Genomic DNA, 22,340 nt, shown 5'->3' on the forward strand with positions numbered 1-22,340 from the left:
ACGCATTCAATAAATGTATTATAGAAAGCAGGTACTATTAATTCACCTTATAGAATGCCATGTATTCAGCATAGTTGCGTACTAAGTGATTGTTGCTATTGGTGATGAAGGTCTGGCTAGTAAATCTTTTGAGGGATGATGTTATGCATTGTTTAAACACTTTTCCCTAAATAGGGCTTTCTCTGCTATTCGTACAATGCAGCTAAACTAAAGTTTTTCTCTATGGTATTATCAATTCCACTCACAACAGTTCTCTTAAATTTATACGATATGGGGGAAAAAGAGAGTACTCACAATCATCAGACAGTCTTTAATTTACCATTACTCAGTAGTTTTTACTACTACAAAGGCATTTATGGAGTGGCATGCTGGATTGGAACTGCAGAGATTGGCGTAAAGAACTGTCACCATCACTGTCACCAACAAAGGCTGCAGCTTAAAATTTTGCCCAGACAGCAAGTCTGAAATTTCTAACTCCATAGAAAAACTTAAAAAATCACATCTTTTTAAAAAACAGAGATTAAATGCATGCATGAAAAATTGGAGGGCTGGGGGAAGGAGAAGGGAAGCATTGTGTATCCTTAGATCCTCTTACAAATTCATGCTGCCAGGAGAAGGTCAAACAAGAACTGAGTCTCTCCTGTTTCTAGTAGTTAGTACTCCCCAAGTGAGAGCACATTTCAAGGAGTTGTTCCATTTGCTTGCTATGTCGTGTTCCTTCATCTGCTAGAATGCTTGTGGGTCTTTCTAAAATATCCTTGGAGGAGCTGGTGGAGAGCGGTGAATCACCAGTTTAGCATCTAGTCATTCCCCGGGTTGGTGGGGGTGGCAGAGAGTGACCAAGTAACCAAATAAAGAGAGCTAGGAGTTCAATAACGAGGATTATTCCGTGGCAAGGATTCTGTTATCATTGAGCACAATTCCTTTATCTCTCAGAGACAATCAAACTTCAGCCAAGGGAGTGTAACCTTAAAATGTCATAATTCCACTTAACATAGTGTTAAAGTTTGGGGGGATATTTGTCAGTGTTGGGGCTGATATAATCAGTCTGAGGGACCCTAGAACAAAGAGTGGTGGGTGAAGAGTATGCCACCTCCGCGCACATTTGTTTCCTTGATGAACAAGGAACTATTAGCTGCAGAGAAAGCATTATCTAGGTGAAGAAAGATGCTGATTGTTTTAGTTGCCTCTTCCTGAAATTGTGGGGTAGAACAGAGGATTTCGGTGAGTTAAAGAGCAGGTTTTGTTACTGTGGTGCTGAGGATTTTTTTAAAAATTAAGTTTAATTTGGGAGGGTATGTAGACACATAACTCTTCTTCAACAGCAACCAGAAATCAATTTGAGACATAGATCTCTCTTTTTTTTTTAACATCTTTATTGGAGTATAAGTGCTTTACAATGGTGTGTTAGTTGTTGCTGTATAACAAAGTGAATCAGCTATACATATACATATATCCCCATATCTCATCCCTCTTGCGTCTCCCTCCCACCCTCCCTATCCCACCCCTCCGGGTGGACACAAAGCACTGAGCTGATCGCCCTGTGCTATGCGGCTGCTTCCCACGAGCTATTTTACACTTGGTAGCGTATATATATCCATGCCACTCTCACTTCGTCCCAGCTTACTCTTCCCCCTCCACGTGTCCTCAGGTCCATCCTCTACATCTATGTGGTACATGACTTTTTTTAAACATGAATTATGGTTTTCTCAGGGTACATGCCCAGTAGTGGGACTGCTGGGTCACATGGTAGTTCCATTTTTAGTTTTTTAAGGAATCTCCATACTGTTCTCCATAGTGGCTGTATCAGTTTACATTCCCACCAACAGTGCAAGAGGGCTCCCTTTTCTCCACACCCTCTCCAGCATTTATTGTTTGTAGATTTTTTTTTTTTTTTTTTTTTGCGGTACGCGGGCCTCTCACTGTTGTGGCCTCTCCCGTTGCGGACCACAGGCTCCGGACGCGCAGACTCAGCGGCCATGGCTCACGGGCCCAGCCGCTCCGCAGCATGTGGGAGCTTCCCGGACCGGGGCACGAACCCGTGTCCCCTGCATCGGCAGGCGGACTCCCAACCACTGCGCCACCAGGGAAGCCCTGTAGATTTTTTGATTATGGCCATTCTGACCGGTGTGAGGTAATACCTCACTGTAGTTTTGATTTGCATTTCTCTAATGATTAGTGACGTTGAGCGTCTTTTCATGTGTTTGTTGGCAATCTGTATATCTTCTTTGGAGAAATGTCTATTTAGGTCTTCTGCTCATTTTTGGATTAGGATGTTTGTTTTTTTGATATTGAGCTGCATGAGCTGCTTGTATATTTTGGAGATTAATCTTTTGTCAGTTGCTTCATTTGCAAATATTTTCTCCCATTCTGAGGGCTGTCTTTTCATCTTGTTTATGGTTTCCTTTGCTGTGCAAAAGCTTTTAAGTTTCCTTAGGTCCCATTTGTTTATTTTTGTTTTTATTTCCATTTCTCTAGGAGGTGGGTCAAAAAGGATCTTGCTGTGATTTATGTCATAGAGTGTTCTGCTTATGTTTTCCTCTAAGAGTTTTATTGTGTCTGGCCTTACAATTAGGTCTTTAATCCATTTTGAGTTTATTTTTGTAAACACTAGCTTTTATGTAAAATTCAAGAACTTGTTAATGAAACATCTGAGGAGGGAGATAATATATTCATTGAGCATGTGGCTTTTCGAGGGAGCAGGCACCATCCTCAAAATTTAATTCTCAATAAATTATAAACTTTAATGGTGAACTTCTATATAAAATATTATTTCTAAATTTATCTTCCCAAAAAAATTGTTTATCACTTAACAGAGTCTCGTCACATTATGTTTTAAATTAATTATTGCTCTCATTGACTCTAAGTAGAAATGTAACCTGTAATGCACTAAAAGAACTACCTCATAATTTTAGTTTGCTCTTAGAAACTACAAATATTTTAAATTACATTTGTTATTTTAAATATTTTTCTTTAATTTCACCATTAAGCAGAGTTCAGAATATTATTACATCTCTAAGTCACTGATAACATTTATAAAAGAATAACAATATTAACTCTTGTCTGAATGCAGGTTTTCTAGCTTTAGATGTAAAATTTTATTTTTATTTTTGCTGAATAAGCTTATTTTTATCATTTCTTTTTACATGTTATCTGGATATGCTGGACTATGGACTGATAATTTAAGTTAGCATCTTAGAAATCCAGGAACTTTCATACAACAAACTCATTAAAATATATTTCAGAATCTGACTCAGACAACAACATAAAATATCTGCTTTTATCACTTAAAAAATGACCAGCATATTTCATTTTAAAAGGATAGTAAAATTTTCTTAATCAAAAACTTCTCAGGGGTTTTTTACCACATGGATTTACTGCTAACCTGCTGTATCTGCCAGGCCAGTAAACCTGCCAGCCCCCTCAGTCAATATCTCACACTGAGATGCCACATTTTAAAAATCTTCCTGATCGGGTAAATATTATAGAATATATTCTTTTCTAACCCTGCGGATATAGCTTTCATGGGGACATTTATGAGAGCTGAAAGGATTGAGGGAAAAATAAAACCCACACCGCTTTTTAGAGTTTAAAAAAAGTCTTTATTGGAAGTTCAATAATTCATTTAGCAGAGTGTGCAAAAAATTTTATGGAAACTTCTTTTTAATTTTATACCTTTGCCATATATTGAAAATCATACTCAATATGGTCTTATATCATTTGGACTGAAAAACGGAATATGTTAGAATTGTTGTCAGTGATAACTTGGGTAAGAGTTTAAAGAACATTATAACTAAATCAGAACTCAGTTTTTGCCTATTCCACATAGGAAAAGTAAACTTAAAGTTGTGAAAGTTTTTACCTAGGTCTGGTCTCTGTAGCGCTTAGACCAGGATCCCTGCAACACTCTGCACAGTGATTCATACTGTACCTGTTATAACAGCAACACTAGTAACAATCATAAGGAACTGTAAAATGCGCTGTAATTACTAACTCAACTGTTAGAATTTACTTCTGCAATTCCAGCAATTTTTCCTTAACTAACTTCTTAAAACAAACAAAAAGAGTATAAGAAACAACAAAAATGCTGAAGGAAGGCCACCATCAGATATAAAATGTAAACATCCTAAGTTTATAAATTTATGTACCTTTGCAAGTTAGTCTGCATTTAGTTTTACTATGTATATTTAGTGGAGTAACCTAGCCTTCCTAACTAAACTGGAATTAATATCAACCTTTCCAAAATTTGTTCTAAGTTTCTTTGCACCCGATATGCAAAGTCATTATTCATGCATGTACCTTTCTCTCTCATTTAGATAAAGCTGGGACTTCTTATATAGCTGTAAAATGTTTTTCCACTGGTAAGACAAGCCATATATATTGTCTCGTAACACTAAACGAAACATACCTTTTAAAAAGTTAATATATATTTAGAGTTAAATTATAATTTGATAATCTATCCATGGAAAAAATATAAAAGCAGTGAGAAGTTGGTTTTTTGAAAAGCAGGATTTGAACAAGTGAAAAAGACAGTAAGAAGTTTCTTTGGCTCCTTTTTATGTCTCATCCTAAATCAAAAGGGAATTTTAAAGAATTCCAAATTAAGGGAGAAACGCTTAAAAACAACACTACCAAATTTAAATAAATTTGTTATTCTTGAAGAAACAAACGTGCAAAGGATTTCACATGACGAGCTCCTTGAGTTGCCCTAGTGTTCCTTAGGAAATTTTTCTTTGCAGCTGAAGGCACTTGCACATACAGAGTGAAAAAGCAAGGAAGAAATATGTAATCTGTCTTACTTTCAGCTTTAATGATATGATAAGGAAAATAATAATTATTTATAGTAAGACACTTAACAAGAACTTTGTTAAGTTCCTAGAAAGTTTGGCTTTCTAGGAAAATCTCTTCTATCCTACACTTTGACAATGACCATGACACTCCAGCAAACCCTCTGACACCTCCCTATAGCTACAAAGTCAAATATTTGCCAACAGTTTCTATATTATAATGTTATTAACTGTAACTATCCAAGAAATTGGTCATTTTAATCTCCCTAATTTTAATGCTAAAAGAAAGAATAAAAATCTTTAACTGATTAATAAATCTGAGTTCATAAACAATTTTTCTAAAATGAATCTTTTTCCAATAGCCAAGTAAAGACTTACCTCAAAGTAAGAAAGGTACACTTGAGCTCTGTGAAAGTATATATGCTTAATTTTAAATCAATAGTCAAAGAATGTGTATCCAAGATCAGTCGCAATTTTTTGATGACCAAATCAACTGAAATACACACGTATAACTAAGGACCATTTTCCGCATCTCTACTCACATAAGAATGTTCCAAAGGTTTTAAGAAAGTCCACAATTTAGTCTATCTCGTGAAAAGTACAGCCTTAACATGAAAAAAAAATCAGATCCAGCAGTTGCCTGAGAAACCTGATACAGATCAGGCAATAGGGGTGTATAAGATCACCTAAGCTGATTACAGATAAATCTCAAAAATTTTATGTCAAATTACTGTTTTGTAAAAAGTGGAAAAGATAGACTCTTCCTATGAAGATCCATAAATGCTTTGTTATTAAGGGATTTCATCTTTAGGTTTGTTAAATTTTGTCTTCAGGTGTTCAGAGGAGTACCAATACTAAAAATTAACAAATAGCTGAGAATAAAATTTTATTCATACGTCTTAAGGGAGAAGCACATAAAGTGAACTAATTTCCCTATTTGAAAAAAAATAACCAATATCATCTCTTCAAGCGGGGGAGAAAAAAGATAATCAGTCAAAACTACCAGTTTCCTATTTAATATTTAAATCATTATGCTATTCTCACTTATTTCACCTGTGACCAACCCTTTTTCATTTTGTCCTGCTATGTCTATGGCATTCTTCTCTTGTACTTCCTCAATTAGCATAATATTAAATATTTTCTTCTAAAAAATTTAATATTAACAAAGCATGGTCTCAAATTTATTTCTAAGTTCTCAGAACTGCTAAATAGGACCCCATGTTTTTCATTAGACTGTGGCTTGAGCATAAAGGCAGCCTACCTTAACCATTACTCAAGTTTTTCGAGTAGCTTTAAAAAAAAACTACTGAGGGGCAGTGTCTAATTTTAATCTTTTCACCTCCTGGATTGCCATGTAAGGTATATTAATAGCAACTCTTCACTGGTTCTTGTCTGTAGACCAACTATTCCAAGGCAGAACAGAAGTGTTACTTTTAGTGGCCTCCTAGAAAAACAAACATAATTTTGTGCTACATGTAGAAATTTTTTCCATAGGCAATACGCATGAACTCATTTGCGTACCAGTTCAGTCTTCCCTTCATCTGTTTGCTATTTACTAGACATTTATATATATCTGAAATTCATAGAAGGCATGTTACAATAATAAATTACAAAGCTGGTAAAATTAATTTGTTATAGGAGATATAGGATATCTGTTAGAAATGCTAACAATATCCATTTTTAATGGCAAAGAAAAAAATACCTGTAAATTTGGTTTAAAATTCATATTCAAGCCTCCCTCATTTACCTATTTAGGAATATAAACCCCTCAAGATTATGGTTTTATTTGTCCTCCTCCTGACTTGTGTAATAAGAATATACTGAAATGATAGTTGTAAGAAAGTAATATCTTTTAGGTTTTAGGGCCTTAATAAAAGAACAGTATCTTCTCAGATCTGAGTGTGAGTATGTTCTTGGATATATATATATATGTATGTATATAATTTTTATATGTAATAGTATATAATTTTTAAATTCTTGGATTCATTCCATATGCTCCCATGTTGAGAACTTATGTATCTCAGCCTTGGAAGTCAACTACAACAAAACAATCCAGAAAAGCTCAAAAGTTGTATTTTCTTTTACCACAAGAGGGGGCTAGAGAATTCTAATCTCTTCTAAGGTCTATAAAACCCTTTTAACTGCTACTTTATAGACATTCAATTACAACAGGCCATAATACATTAAGGCATTAAAATACACATATATCCCAACATATGCCAAAGCAAGCACTACACTGGCATGCCCACCAGATGATCACCAACACCAACATCAAATAAACACTTAGGCATCTTCCAAGTGGTTTATATGAGATTTTACACTTTAGTGGTTCCCTCCCCAAAAGGCAGCTTTCTTGGTTAGGTGATGCCCTGGGAATGGAAAATATCAAGGAATGTGATAAAATGCCCCAAAATTGGAGAGTATTACAGGGGCAAAGTGAAGTAAGGATTAAGGGAACTGAAATTTATGTAGTTTGGAAAAGTGAAGACTCTGGGGATGAATGTTCACAGTCTTTAAGTATCTTCTAAAGGTAACAATATAAATGAATTAGGGGAATTATTCAGTCTCGGAAGATGGTACAGAAAAGAGCAACGGCCTGAAACTAAGGAAGGAAAAGTTTAGGTTAGACATGAAGAATAAATTAGTAATAATAGTTGGGTGGGAAATATGTCCTGCAAAGGAAGAATACAGAGCATAATGGCTATATTTGATAATTAATTAAATGAGATATTAGTAAGAATGATGTGAATTCATCAGAAGGGCTAGATTAGATAACTCAAGTGATTTTTTTCCCTAAACTGTGACAATCTCTAGGCCCAACTATGTTCTTGGGCGTTCATAAATGTCTTACAATGATGATAATGGTCATTTGTAGAAAGGAGCACTCATGATCCCAGTTAACCCTATGCTTTTTTTTTTTTTTTTGCGGTACGCGGGCCTCTCACTGTTGTGGCCTCTCCCATTGCGGAGCACAGGCTCCGGACGCGCAGGCTCAGTGGCCATGGCTCACGGGTCCAGCCGCTCCGCGGCACGTGGGATCCTCCCGGACTGGGGCACGAACCCGTGTCCCCTGCATTGGCAGGCGGACTCTCAATCACCGCGCCACCAGGGAAGCCCCAACGCTATGCTTTTTTGATTAAAACAAAATCTGGAGTATTATTATGAAATAACGTAATTGCGAAATTAACTATGACAATGATGTTTATTTCTTAGAGCATTCCATTAAAATATACCATACCATATAAGCTATATCCTAACAGCTCATAGAAATGGGTCTGCAGATAATTGGCTAAAGGCTTCTATAAGTGAAAACTTTCCATGAAGGAACAACTCCCCTATAAATCCCAATTTTACAAGTCAGAGAAACCACTTTGTATAATCTTTCTTTCCCACTAGGCTAATGTATCTGGGTTAAAGCTACTTAGGACCTAACATAAAAAAGACTGTCACTCAAAGTCAGAAAGTCAGTGTAGACCATAAGTGTAATTATAGCTTGTGAATTCAACAATCTTCCCCTAGTAGACAATAATATTCTAGATTAACAGGTTGCAGCATTGTTTTAAACAGCATTACTAACATTTAGTTTTCACTTGAAAAGTCAGAGTTCTATGATAAAGCAAAAGAATTTATGGCTAGTAGAAAAACAAAGATCACCAAAGCATGAAGAAATGGCTAAAAATATATATATAAAGCATAATATATATTAAGTATAAATTTATACTTATATAAATTAAGTATATGTATCTATATACTTGGCCTGAAAGTTTTATGCTTAAACAAAATTCCTTCACATTTAAGTGAATATTAAACTTTGAGATAAAAATGGTCAGTGGCTTTGGGGCTTGAAGAAGGATGATCTGCCTCTGACTCATTTATATATCAATCAGATAAATATACTACATTAGCAACCAAACCACTGTATATCATTTTACCACCACTGTAATGACCACACTAACAACTTCAGTAATCATATTCTAGGGCTTTCATATTACCATTACACTCACTGACTAGTTTAGAATTTGGAGAGAAACAAAGAATACTTGAGGCAATATGAAAAAGCTTAATCTCATCAGCCAAATCACTCACTTAAAAATCAACTATTTGCATTTAAAGATGGCCACCGTTACTTCACTACTAATTATAGTGGAAGCTCAAAAACTGTTTGACCTTTCAAAGAATGGACTTTTGCTCATATTCCCAGTCTGGAAAAGATTTCTAAAAACACTTTGGCTACAGCACAGGCCAAATCTTATCTTGACTTTCTTCCAAACCACTGCAAGTCCAACCAGTTGGTTTTTTTTCTGAAAACTCTGTCCCTGAAAATCAGCCCTTGTGATTATGTACCATATATTTTATAGTGGGGGTGTCTAGTCTTCTCTCTTCAGCTAGATTATTTGCTCACTAAGGAAAGGAATCACATCTTATTTCTTTTTGTATCCTCCGCACAGCCTCTAAACTCATGATTGAATAAAGGTATTCAATATAGGTATTCAATAACTAACTCTTTATTGGCAGTATATTAAAATCTATAACATGGACAAAAAGGCCAAAAAAGATAATGAATTAGTTCTGTGTCAATTCAATAACTAATTGTATGCTGTTCACAGTTATAATTGTTAGCTTTATGGAGCCCTTTGAAATTCTTTATAAAATATAGTGCTTCCAAATCATCCTGGGAAGAAGAAAAGAACATACATAGGCCAGAGAGACACACATGTCTGAAGGACTTAACTGAAACTTGTGAGAAATAGCTTAAGGCCCATAGTCAGGCAAAGCTATTTGGGTCTGCACTGAAAAGCATGCTGAGATCATGCAGGGGAGGGGAGGTACATAGTATGGGTCAGGGGAGGCCACAGCCAGGTCCTGGTTTCTGTACTGGTTCTGTCTTGCTGACCATAAGACCAGGCACTCAGCCTTTTTAAAAATGTAGTTTCCTCTTTGGTAAAACAGAGATTAGATCAGGTGATTACCAAGTCTCTTCCATCTCTAAAATGCCATGGTTTTAATGTTAAAGCATGGGTTAAATTTGCAAGGAGTTTTTCCTAGTGAAAGAAGCATTATGTAAGATATCCAACCATCAACACACGTGAAAGTGCTTTACTGAGCACTGGACAGAACATTAGAGTTTAAACACGCACCAACAGCCCAACATGCTGGGCTGAAGAATGAAAAATGGGTAGTTCATAGACAGATAATTGTTATTGTTTTCTTATTCTTCACAAAACATGTATAATCCTTGGTAATCATTTGTTTAAGTTATATAAATTACTGTCAACTTTGATACCTAGTTTGTCATCTTCATCTGTGATTTATACCAGACTATATAAACGACATGATGTCTTAGATCTAATAAGACATTTATCTTCATGAAGGAGGCCACTGCAATCCTGAGTGACAGCTTACTTACCCTTATCACAGTTAACTCACCATTGAGTCCTTAATTTCTCCCAATGATCTGAAATCTGATGGACTCACCTGGAGCCAACAGAAACTTGTTCAGAAATCTACCATGCTCATGAAAGTATGTGTTTTACAGTAGGAATTTGTTCTTTGGCCCTCAAAACACAGACATGGAAATCAGTTTTGTGTTCCACAGTGTGTACTCTAAACACATGGATATAACTTCTGTTAGGGGTGACAGGAGTCATGTGCCTTTATTAAAGAAAAATATACCTGCATGCAACGAAGATGAAAGCAAGTGTCTGAAGAATAAAAAGAAAATGAGATAAATGCTTGTTTGAATGTATGTATGTTTATTTACATAATCATATATGGAGAGGGACTATCTGAGTCACTTTCGTTATCTCCATATAATAGAATAAAAAGGAATTAACAACTCTAAATATGTTCATATAGTTTGTGTAATTTAAGAAAAATACACACGAAGAAAGTAATGGGCTTGACCCTGTCAGTGAGAAGGAAGCAAATGGTTTGCTGTTTTTAAGCCATTAACTCTTTCAACCTACCAGGGTACCAATGACTGAGCCTGCAATAGGTTTTTAACATTCCAAGTAAAGCAGCCATAAAACACACGCATATTCCTCCAAAGCTGTCAGCAGCATTCAGCCTATGGTTTACCTGATCAGAGAGGTCACTTACTACTAATCACTGCACCATTAATTCACATACCTCTGTAAACATTGTAAGAAGTACAGTTTATTTATTCTGTGAAACAATATAATTTATACAGTAAAATCAGGCCTTATACACAACTCATAGCAATGGGGTCTCAAACTGGCTTGTGAACAAACATTTTTTATCCTCATTGAATACAAACTCTATCAGGGGTGCTATGAGTAGACTTAGATGGCAAAACTAGCTTAATTAGCAGAAGTTCTAGCGATAGGATTTCAGCTCAATAAGAGGAAACCTTTTAAAATAATTAGACCTCTTTATAAGTATCTAAAACATGACCTTGAGAATGTAAAACAAAACAGGGAAAAAATGGATAAATCTACAACTATAATTGGAAATTTTAACACAAGCTTTCCAGCAGATAAAAGGAAAGCTAGGATACAAAAGATCTGAAGAACATTATTTACAAGTATAGAAATAGTTAAGAGTGTATTCAATGAATGCTTCAGAATGCACATAGCCCATAAGCACAAACTATTACTAGGCGACAAAAGAAGTCTCAATAAAGTCTAAAGAATATAAATAGCATATATTATGTTTTTAGGCTCTTACATAATAAAATTAGAAAAATAAAAATAAATAAAGCAGATTAAGAAACCCCTAGAAACTAAAACAAAACAAATCAAAACAAAAACCAGGAAGAAACACACAAAAACGCTTCTAAATAACACATAGGTTAAAAAGGGTATCAAAAGAAATTACAAAATACTTAGAATGGAATTATGAATTATAATGAAATTAGTACATATCAAATTTTGCACGATGCAGTTAAAGCAGTTTTTAGAGGATAATTACCTTTGAACACATTTATTTTTAAATAAACATTATATTCGGTGAAATAAAAGCAATAAGAGAATGATACATAAAGCCCATAAGAGTGGGTGTTTCAGAAGTCAAACAACCAGCTAATCAGAGGTCTTCAAAAAGCAACAGCTTTGGAATCTACTGGAATCCTACCCCCACCCACTACCTCCCATAGATTAGGCATGTCATCCTTGCCAATTCATTTAATTTCTTTATCTGTAAAATGGGGATAACAGTTCCTTCCTCTCTGAGCTGGTTTGAGAATTAAATGAGATAATCCACGAAAAGCACTCAGTACAGCATAGTAAGTGCTCAATAAATTGCTCCTGTTACTAGATGACCATCATCTTTTCCAGCTCTCAGACTCTAAGATTCTAATTTTGGTACAAAGAAACTTAAGACAAGCATGAATTCCAGCCACAAAAATCTAATCAATAAATTAAACTTTCATTTTAATTTCAGAATAATAAAAGTTTTGTTTAAAATATATTCTTCTTCCCCTCAGAGAAGATATTAAAATAATTTCTTATTCCTGTTTTTATTATTATAGAAATAAAACACACAACGATCAACAAAAGCTAGTCTGTTATTCATAATATTAAATTCAAAACTGACTTCTATTTCAGAACCAAGTTGAAAGCAGAGAAATGTTTTTAAAAAGTGCTAAAAATAAAGCCATAAAAAACTGATTCTCTTTATTTTCAAAATATTCTGTTTTTTAATGTATCTTTCAGAAAAGGCACGGAGTTGTAAATGGCCACTACTGGTACATTAACAGGTCTAAAATTTCTTTTAAATCAAGTAGCATTTAATAAGTTGGTCAATAAAGGCTCTTCATTTATCACAGGTCTTTACTTTTCCAATTCTATTTTTTATTTTGCTGGAGAATAAGAACGTTTTCTAACCTTTAAACATCCCGATGTAAAAATAAATTATAAAAACATTCTTTCTCACTTCTTCCCAGACATATCTGCCCAATACCATTCATCACCTTTTCTTTAATTAGAATGTAATAATACATGATACATAATACAATATTATAGATTTTAGGTTTCTTCCCTTATAAAATAATTTTATTTTTTCCTTTTCTTCGAGAAGGAGTTACTATACCCTTTTATAGAACAATCATTTTCCCTAACCCATCTTTAAAAAATGTATGTACATGGGGGTTCTTCATAATACTAATGAAATAAATTTATAGACACATTAAAATATATTGTACATTTTGGATGATGAAAGCAATCAGATCTTGAGCTTCAGAGTTGGCTGGCTTTTGTATAGTTATTGTACTGAATGTTTCATACTAAATTTTTTTCCTTCAATATGGTAGAAACAATGCCTTCCTAAGTCTATAAATCTAAATATTATTACTTGTTAGCAAGTTTTCACTCCTAATGATGGGGTTATGCTCTTATTTGTAGGTGTCTCTCCATAGGCTATAGCCTGACATTCTGAGACTGACAGCACTTACTAAGGAAGCAGAGAAGGAATTGTGATTAGGTAGCAACATGCTCTCATTTTTATGCATGGTTTAGCTTGTAACCTTGGTTTTTATTTTATGCAGTGCACCTGGCCAGGTTTCTATATTCTTCTAGAGCTCTTTGTAGTTTTCACAAAAGCGTGACCCAAACACGACATGTACCATGGTTACTGCTTCTCATCACTGGAGTTATGGGCAAATGGGTCAGACTGTGTGTCCTTGCATTGCTGTTCGTTTAGGACACTGCTCTGGCTAGAGGTGGAAAGCAACAAAGCTGAAATATTTTAACAGTGGCCTTTCATTTTTATAATAAAAATAAAAATTCCAAAAGTCTAAAATAATGTCACCACAAAGAAAATTTTAGAAAAATCTTTTCTTCCTAAAGGATCACCCTAGCTGTCTCATCAGCAAGTGAAGACACTGACTTTATATTTGTCCATTTGTCAACTTGTTAATAGTGTGTTTTCCCAATGAGACGGACAGCTCCATGAGGGCAGGGACTGTGTTTGACTTTTTACTGCCTATTTCACTAACAGCTTAGCACAGTGCCTTGCTATTACCTTATAATCTCTAAATAAGTTTTTGTTAAAATAATGAATAAATAGCATATCAAGTATTACTGTTCTCCATAATGGTGCAAACTAGTTAAATAGGATATAAAGTTTACTTAAAATTTTAACATCTTTATAAGCTTCTCTTTAATTTCACAGGAAATGTACATATCTTTATTTTTCAGGGAAAGGAAACAAACATTTATTGTGCCTATTATGCATCAGGCACTCAGGCACTGTGCTAGATTCAATGCTTTGCAGCAACTCATATTTAAACATTATCTCATCATCCTACAGTCAAATTTTTAACACAAACAAGTCTATTCCTACCTCTACCATTGACAGTGTCACTTTGGGAATTCTGTTAACTTGTACGCACAGAACTGAAAATAAAAATCTATTAAGTAAAAATACTATTGGGGAACTATTATGGAACAAAGTTTCCACTATGGAATTTTCCAGGTAATAGGTTTACCTCTTTCAACACTAATTACTTTCTTTAATTTCAACTATTTTTAATGAAAATATTTTAAACATACTATGTGTATCTATACAGTCTTAACCAAAATATCTGGAATATGAATACATCTTTTTTTCTTTTCGGTACGCGGGCCTCTCCCATTGCGGAGCACAGGCTCTGGACGCGCAGGCTCAGCGGCCATGGCTCACGGGCCCAGCTGCTACATGGCCTGTGGGATCTGCCGGGACCGGGGCACGAACCCATGTCCCCTGCATCGGCAGGTGGACTCTCAACCACTGCGCCACCAGGGAAGCCCTCATCTTTTTTGATAACTTAGATAAGGATAGTGGTAAGGATAGCAGAGTGGTTATGAGCAGAGGTTCTAGAACAAGACTGTGTAGACATAAATCCTGGTAACACTACTTACTAGCTATTCGATCTTAGATAAGTTAACTTCCCTAGGTCTCAGTTTGTAAGTTAACTTCCCTAGGTCTCAGTTTCCTTATCTGTAAATTGAGGATAATTCTAATACCTACTTCTTAGGGCTGTTCTGAGGATTAAATGATGATAAGTGCAAAGTACTTAGAACACAAATGCAACGTATATAGTAAGTGCTCAATAAAGGCTAGCTAAAAGTTTTATCTTATTAAGGTACTGAGCTCTTAGGGGAGAGTTTGGGTCATTTCTCTCTCCAGTACAATATGGCCCCAGGCTACTATGTTATTTTAGCTCTTATATAAATTTTGTGGGAATTCCCTGGTGGTCCAGTGGTTGGAACTCCACACTTTCACTGTTGAGGGCACAGGTTCGATCCCTGGTCGGGGAACTAAGATCTCACAAGCTATGTGGTACAGCCAAAAAAAAAAAAAAAAGTTTTATTTATAGATTTTGTTTTCTATAACAAATTTTAATTGTTTTCGTGTTTCTTTCCTCAATGTTATTTGTTAATTGATGCCTTTACAGTACTTTTTCTTCTAATTGGATGCTTCACTCTACTGTGTGGTCTGAGAAATCAAAACACTGTAATGGTTAGACATTTGTAAGAAGAGGAATCCCCAGTGAGGGCCTCAGAGGCTTTTCCAGGAGTAAGGTACACAAATGTTAACCTGGGACTCAGGAACATCTATTTTCACTTAGAGGTCTTTCTGGCTTACTTATTGTGTTCTCAGCTGTGTTTGGGAAAGTTGGAAATACCAAATAAGTGACCTATGCATTAATGAGGTACTATTGTTCTAATTCTGTCAAGCATTAGATTGATCAAAAACAAATGAAAGGTTGATTTTTTTAAAATGTTTTGCACTGTTAATTTTCTATAATTATTAATCAGCTACCAATGTAATTATTAAGCTTTCAATCCAAACAATGTTTTTACCTGAACCAATATACAGATCTCACATTAAGGCCCAATTTCTAAAACTTGGGTATTACTAATTGTGCTAGTACACAAAGCTCAAGCAAAATACACTGTTTCTGTGTGACTGAATCCATAGTTCTCATTTGGTGGTTATCAATTCAATGAAAGGGAGAAAATATGAATCACTGAAAGGGCCAAATGAAATAAGAATTAGTGATAAATTAGAAAGAGAAGGGAAGGTAGGGATTATGAACACTTGGAAAATGCCAAAGTTGGAGGGAAATTTGGAAGAAAAATAAATAGAAAGATCACAGACTAATAAAGAAAAATAAGGAATAATTTACCAACTTTACTCCCAATCCCTAAGTGAATAATAAGCTTTCAATTTAATATTCAGTTTAGTAGCATTTCTACCTCCCCCCCCACCCACACTGCAAAGGCACAAGAGAGACTTTGATAAGATAAGTGTGTATCAGTGATGATCAAACCTTCTGGTCAAGCGGCCAAATGCCAGAAGAGGCACTGTGAACCTCCCACCCCTGGAATAGCTGAGCCTGAGCCAGAAACTGGCAGCCACCACGCCAAAACTTTTATATTCATGTATCTTAAAAATTCATATATATTTTCATTCCACTCTGTTACATAGCAATGTGTTTCTAATATAATGTTTATAAGGGTTGAATTATTTAACTCTTCCCATTCCCAAATCTTCAAATAAAATTGATGCTCCAGGAAGATTTGCATTATGGTTCTTGTGGCTTTCCCTTCCCCTTGAGCAACACCAATATGGTCAGAGGTATGTGAAAGCATGGGTAAAAATGATATCTTATTATAATATGATAAGCTCAAGGGTCTCAAATAATCCACAATAAATCAATAAACTAATAATCATTAAATGAAAGCTCTAATTCTCATGAAACTCAGTGAAGCTAAAAAATCTGAAAGAATGGTAAGATGGGCTCTGCAATCTTAAAATGCCCTCTTAGCTTTTCAGCTACCGTTCTTATAGAAAGATCAATAATGATGTCTTCCCGCTCCAATATGGAATTAGTGTTTCCCTAAGTACATTAACTTCAGAACTATTGAATTACTAGGAGGATCAGCACTATAATGAAACAAATAATTGTTCTTTGCGAACTAGTGTTTACCAACACAGAGAACCTTCTGAAGGCTGCTGGATTGAAAATGACCAAAGGCAAAGACCCCAGGACAAAAAGCATAAAAGTATGGTTATCCTAAAGCCAGAAAGATGACACTCACCCTCATCCTGATAATCTGACAAAAACGGTGCATCTGATGTGAGAGAAGGGCCATGAGTTCCACTGTGATTATCATCGGAGCTGTCCTGTCCAAGGTAATTTTCAGCTTGGTCTCCCCCTGAGGGACAAAAAAAGAAAAAAGGTCGTACTTTTGACATCTTTATAAAAGTCTTTGTAGATTCCTTCTGGTATTCACCAAAAAATATGTATATTTTACTTGATGGACGTGGCCACTATCCATTAACACAGGAGAAACATAAATAAATTCAAGAACCAACCTACCTGGATGGGAAATTTTCCATTCGGCTAACTAACTAGAACTTAGAAACTGTTAGCTTAAAATGAGGAGAACTGTTGCCACAGAAAGAAACTTCTCCATCACACTTAAAATGAAAACATAGCTATATAAATATCCCATTAATTACAACCTTTACCCTGAATGCCTCTATTTCCAAATGAAATAGAATAAATTACATAAAGGGTTAAACTTCTATACATAATATAATGTAGCAAGGTCAATATTCTTTCCTTTTTTGAAAAATAAGAGAAGTAAAATTAGAAGCTGCACTATTCCAATTTCAATCGCTACTTGTTTTGCAATCTTAAGGAAGTTCTCTTTACAATTCTCGTTTACAGCCTATGCAGCCAAGCTCTTAGGAATTCCAAAAGCCCTATGAAGGTAATATTTGTTCTGTAAAATGGCTTCGATGAAAGGCAATATATATACAATACCGAGTTATGCAATTAAAACAATGCTAATCTCTTTTGGGTGTTTTCAACATACACTGGATTATATTTTGTAGAAGTGGCCCATGCTATTGTGATACTTTAAAAGGTTTAAAGGAAGATGTTAGCTCATTCAGAAACCAGAAGAAAAGGCTATGCACTGCAAATGGCTTTCCTTAAAATCCCCCAAACAGAGGTACAGTCTGCTGATAAAAGGACACCAACAGCTGCTCAGTTCATTTCACAAACTTGAAAAGAGGATTTTCAACTGAATTTAATATTACCTCAGATACTAATTTCCAAAGGAAATCGGCAGTGCTAATCTCAGTAAACACTGTAGAGTTTTGGCCCTGGATTTCAACTAGGGAGCAGTGAAACCAAACAACAACCTACATAGAATCTGAATTGCCTCACTTTAAAGGTTTATTTCCTACAATTAAACTAGAAGGATAGGGAGTATATAAAATGATTAAAAGCGAATCACGGTAGCCTTCTCGTTCCATAAATTAGATGATCATATCTAGACTCTTCTACATACGCTCAATGGTAGGTAGATGTCCATAACTGAGTTGAACACCTGCAGATATAGGACTTTAAAAATAAACCATGGAGTTTATTGTGGAGAATAAAAGTAAAATTAAAAAAACAAACAACCTCACACAACAGTCACTGGTTGGAATCAAAAGAAATGCTCTCTACTTTACTAGGTTACTTGATCAAGACACAAAGCTTATAGTTCTGCTGAAGTACCACTGTGAAATTTCTATTATAAGCAGAAAAATTCTCAAATACTGAACGGAGGGTTAACATACTCAAATTTCTTTTTAAAACATCTTTATTGGAGTATAATTGCTTCACAATGGTGTGTTAGTTTCTGCTGTATAACGAAGTGAATCAGCTATACGTATACATATATCCCCATATCCCCTCCCTCTTGCGTCTCCCTCCCACCCTCCCTATCCCACTTAACACCACTGCAAATCTACTGAAATTATTTTATCAAGACAATCTAAATGGACTGCCTGGCAGGTAACCCAAAAGTGAGCTGTGAGGTTAAAGGAATTTAAAATTTCTGAGCCAAACCAAAATCCATTAAAAAAAAGTAGTAGTTTGGGTTGCCAAGCAAAATTAAACACTTGTAGGATATACTGAGTATTATTTATCAGCTATCACTTTAGACTCAAAGTTTTCTGCATGCTTCAAAAATTTGACAAATTTACTCTTAGATATTTTAGCAGTCCAGGCTTTTTTTTTTTTTTAAGCAAATAAGGAGGGGCTTTGTTTTATTTCGTGATTTTTTTTTTTTTTTTTTGCGGTACTCGGGCCTCTCACTGTTGTGGCCTCTCCCGTTGTGGAGCACAGGCTCCGGACGCGCAGGCTCAGCGGCCATGGCTCACGGGCCCAGCCGCTCCGCGGCATGTGGGATCTTCCCGGACCGGGGCACGAACCCGTGTCCCCTGCACCGGCAGGCGGACTCTCAACCACTGCGCCACCAGGGAAGCCCTGTTGTTGTTTTTAATGAACTTTTAAATTTTCAAATAGTTTTAGATTTATTATAAGTATTGCAAAGACAGTACAAAGAGTTCCTATATACTGTTCAACCAGTTTTCCCAATGTTAGCTTCTTACATAACTAGTGTATACTTGTCAAAACCAAGAAATTAGCATTGGTACATTGCTATTAACTAAACTACAGACTTTACTTGGATTTCACCAGTTTTTCTACTAATTTCCTTTTTCTGTCCCAGGATCCAATCCAGTTACGTTTAGGGCTTCCATTTTTAAAGTCTTATCCAAAATACCTGCCATCTGATTTACTAACATCAGATGGAAAAGTCACTTCCATGTGATTCCTATGGTATCTAAATATAGTTACCCAAGGTGGGCTTTTAACAGCTACCTCTGTGCTAAATGCAAGACCATGACTCCATAAAGCATACGACAAAGGTATCCAACTCAATGCAGCAAAAACAGAGCCTAGGTCAGTACTAAAAATGGTTGCAAAGGGGGAAACATTTAAAAATATGTTTTACATCCAAGTGTAATTAGTTCCCGGTGATGGAAATGTTGCTATAAGTGTTTTCAGTGTCTTATCAAGTGGCCCAACTCCCTTGGGCACACACAGAAAAAAAGCCTGTGACACTGTATAAATAGACACTCCCGTGTAATTAAAATGATTACAGCTACTCAAGATGCATGGGTGAAAAATTTTATGGAAGAACCAGCAATTACTGTGGTCATTTTGGATTTGTTGAAGTTTAGAACATCATTTTTCCTTAAAACATAATCTCAAGTGATCTCTGGTTTCATCTATGGATCTTATAATCGCAGTTCCAAGTGGCCACAACCATAGTCCAGTGGGATCAGACATAAATGATCACAAAATATAGTGACAGACATTTCCACTCAGCAGCTCTACAATTAGGGCTTAGAATTCCATCTGCTCTGAGTGGCTTTCTCACAAGCAAGACCCCTTGCCACTAGAGACACACTTTCCCATTGCAACTTGCTCAGAATCAATATATTTCTATCCAGATATATATACTAACACACAATATCTCCATTAATCACATCCACTACCTCCAGTCCCTTCCTTTTGTATTTCTAAACAAGATCTGGGGGAACTATATCAAGGGTTCACCTGCTATTAGCTGGTCGTTTGCTCCTCTATCCTAAGTGTCATAAGAATTGGGTACTAGATACACCCCTTAGTATATTCAGTGGCAGATTCTCCATTGAATATCATGCTGAGGGGCCTACAAGGAGGATGATTTCTCTATTGTTCTTTCCTTAGAGTCAAACTCAATTTCATTCATGCTCCATAGAGTGATAAGTTGGGAATTTCTGAGGGTTGGAGCAGAAAGATAAAGCAGCTTTGTGTCAGGTGTAAGGTAATTATTTGCTAGGGTTTCTGTGCTATTTGTTTTTTTCTGTGTTTTCATTAACAGCTAATGAGTTTTCTCCCTTAATTCTGAAACAATAGCTTAGCCACTAGAAGTTGGCTTTTTCTGTCATGGATTCAACCAGCTGTTGCTGCTTCATAAACTTTATGGAGAAGTGAATTAAACTGCTAAAAACTTTCATTTCCTAATTCAATTCCGAACAAAACGGGGGAAAATGAACCATGATGATGTTCCCCTTGTAACTATTTTGACTCAGAGCAAACCCATCTGATTCTGAACTTGCAGGTACTTTTTAGGGACAAAAACAGGCCATAATGATGATTTTACTTAGAAATGAGAAAAAAATGAAAAAAAGACAGAAAGCAGTTTAAGCATACAAAATAAGAATAACAAATAGATAAAACATATAAATATATGTTTGCTTATTCAATTTGTAAAGGATCAATGTGGTTTTTTGTTAGTATGAAGTCATCAACACTTTTCTTCTAATTAATTATAAGCTATATTGTAAACACTTTATTCACATCTGCAACCAACTGTTTACATGGCATGGCTGAAAATTTTCTAGGGTATGCTATTACTTCACCAAGTTATCTTTGGATAATATAAGGAAATTTAAATTAATGTAAAATTGTCTGCTTTTTCTTTGTTTTTGTTTTTATTGCTGCCATTAGAAGGGAACACATGACTTCCGACTCTATTTAATATTTAAGAACCCATGAGACACAAAGCTCCTTCTTTAAACTAATAAATCCTAAATAAAATGCTATAAATAAAGGTCCCTGATCCAAATCCAGGTAGTTTTCATGCTTGATAGCATGAATATTGCCAGATTTTCATGGACCAATTTCCTAGTAGTGCAGTTTCCAAAGCTGAACTAAGGTAAGATTAGTAAAACTGCAGCTTATTATTCCTTATTATAACCATTCATCTAAGTTATTGAATATAACACCAATCTAAGAAATATACTGAGTACATATGTGAAATGTTATTCACATGTAAACACAGTATGGAGCACATTTGTAACACCAAAGCTAAAGTTCTGTCAACACTTCCTTTATAAATTAGATAACCATTTTGCACATACTCATGCATTAGAAAATGTATGGCGTTTCCCACAGAACATGTTAGAGGCTTCACCGATTTCTAAATATCCATTTGGATTTGCGTGGTTAGTTCTTGTGATTAATCCATGTATAGTGAAGGTCTCAAATTCTTCTCTGTTCTAGACAGTCTGACTTCTTGCCCATCTTTTTTTTTTGTCTCCTACACCTAGCCATAACTCAATGTATAAATATTCTTTTTTTTCCCAAGGCCCTGGCAGTGAGTATAATAGTACTGAATGTCATTAAGTCTACAGAACAAATGATGGGCCAGGCAAAGAAAGTTTCCACTTATCATTCTTCTGAAAATTTGCTCTAACTAGATCTTGAATGTACAAGAAATAAGTAGAGCTTATGACTCAGTTTTTAGCTTAGGATACTGTTTACTAATTGTATAATCACGCAAAGAGTAACAGACTTCTTAAGAACCTTTAGGGATCTCATTTGCAGAGACAGCACAGTCTAAATGATAAGAAATGAAATCAAATTGATTGGATGCTTAGAGCACAATCACTACAACACCTGTGAATTCAACAACAAAAAGGGCAGCATAGTTTAATAATATTTCCAAAATGAATTACATCTTTCAGTGGTGAGCTGGACAGGAAAATGCCCAGGGGAGCCAATGGAAAAGTTCATTTTTTCTCCCTCCTTTAAAAAAAAAAAAAAAAAAAAATCATTTATGATGCAGTTTTTCATTTTGACCAGTAGGGTGGGCTGCAGTGTGTAGCATCACCCTAGTTCCTCAAAAAAGGAAAAAAAAAGGTAGCCACTGTGTG

General features: G+C 35.4%; 1 protein-coding gene across 1 annotated transcript in view; it reads right to left on the reverse strand.

Moving 5' to 3' along the window:
- SKAP1 (src kinase associated phosphoprotein 1) overlaps positions 1-22,340 on the reverse strand; it is a 274,732-nt gene that overhangs the window by 180,259 nt on the left and 72,133 nt on the right. The window contains exon 4 of the mRNA XM_082679184.1: positions 16,832-16,948. Coding sequence (XP_082535310.1) covers positions 16,832-16,948 — 117 coding nt within the window. The remainder of the gene's footprint in view (positions 1-16,831; positions 16,949-22,340) is intronic.

This window comes from Grampus griseus (assembly GCF_964374135.1).
Source record: "Grampus griseus genome assembly, chromosome: 20".
In the NCBI taxonomy this organism is placed as follows: domain Eukaryota; kingdom Metazoa; phylum Chordata; class Mammalia; order Artiodactyla; family Delphinidae; genus Grampus; species Grampus griseus.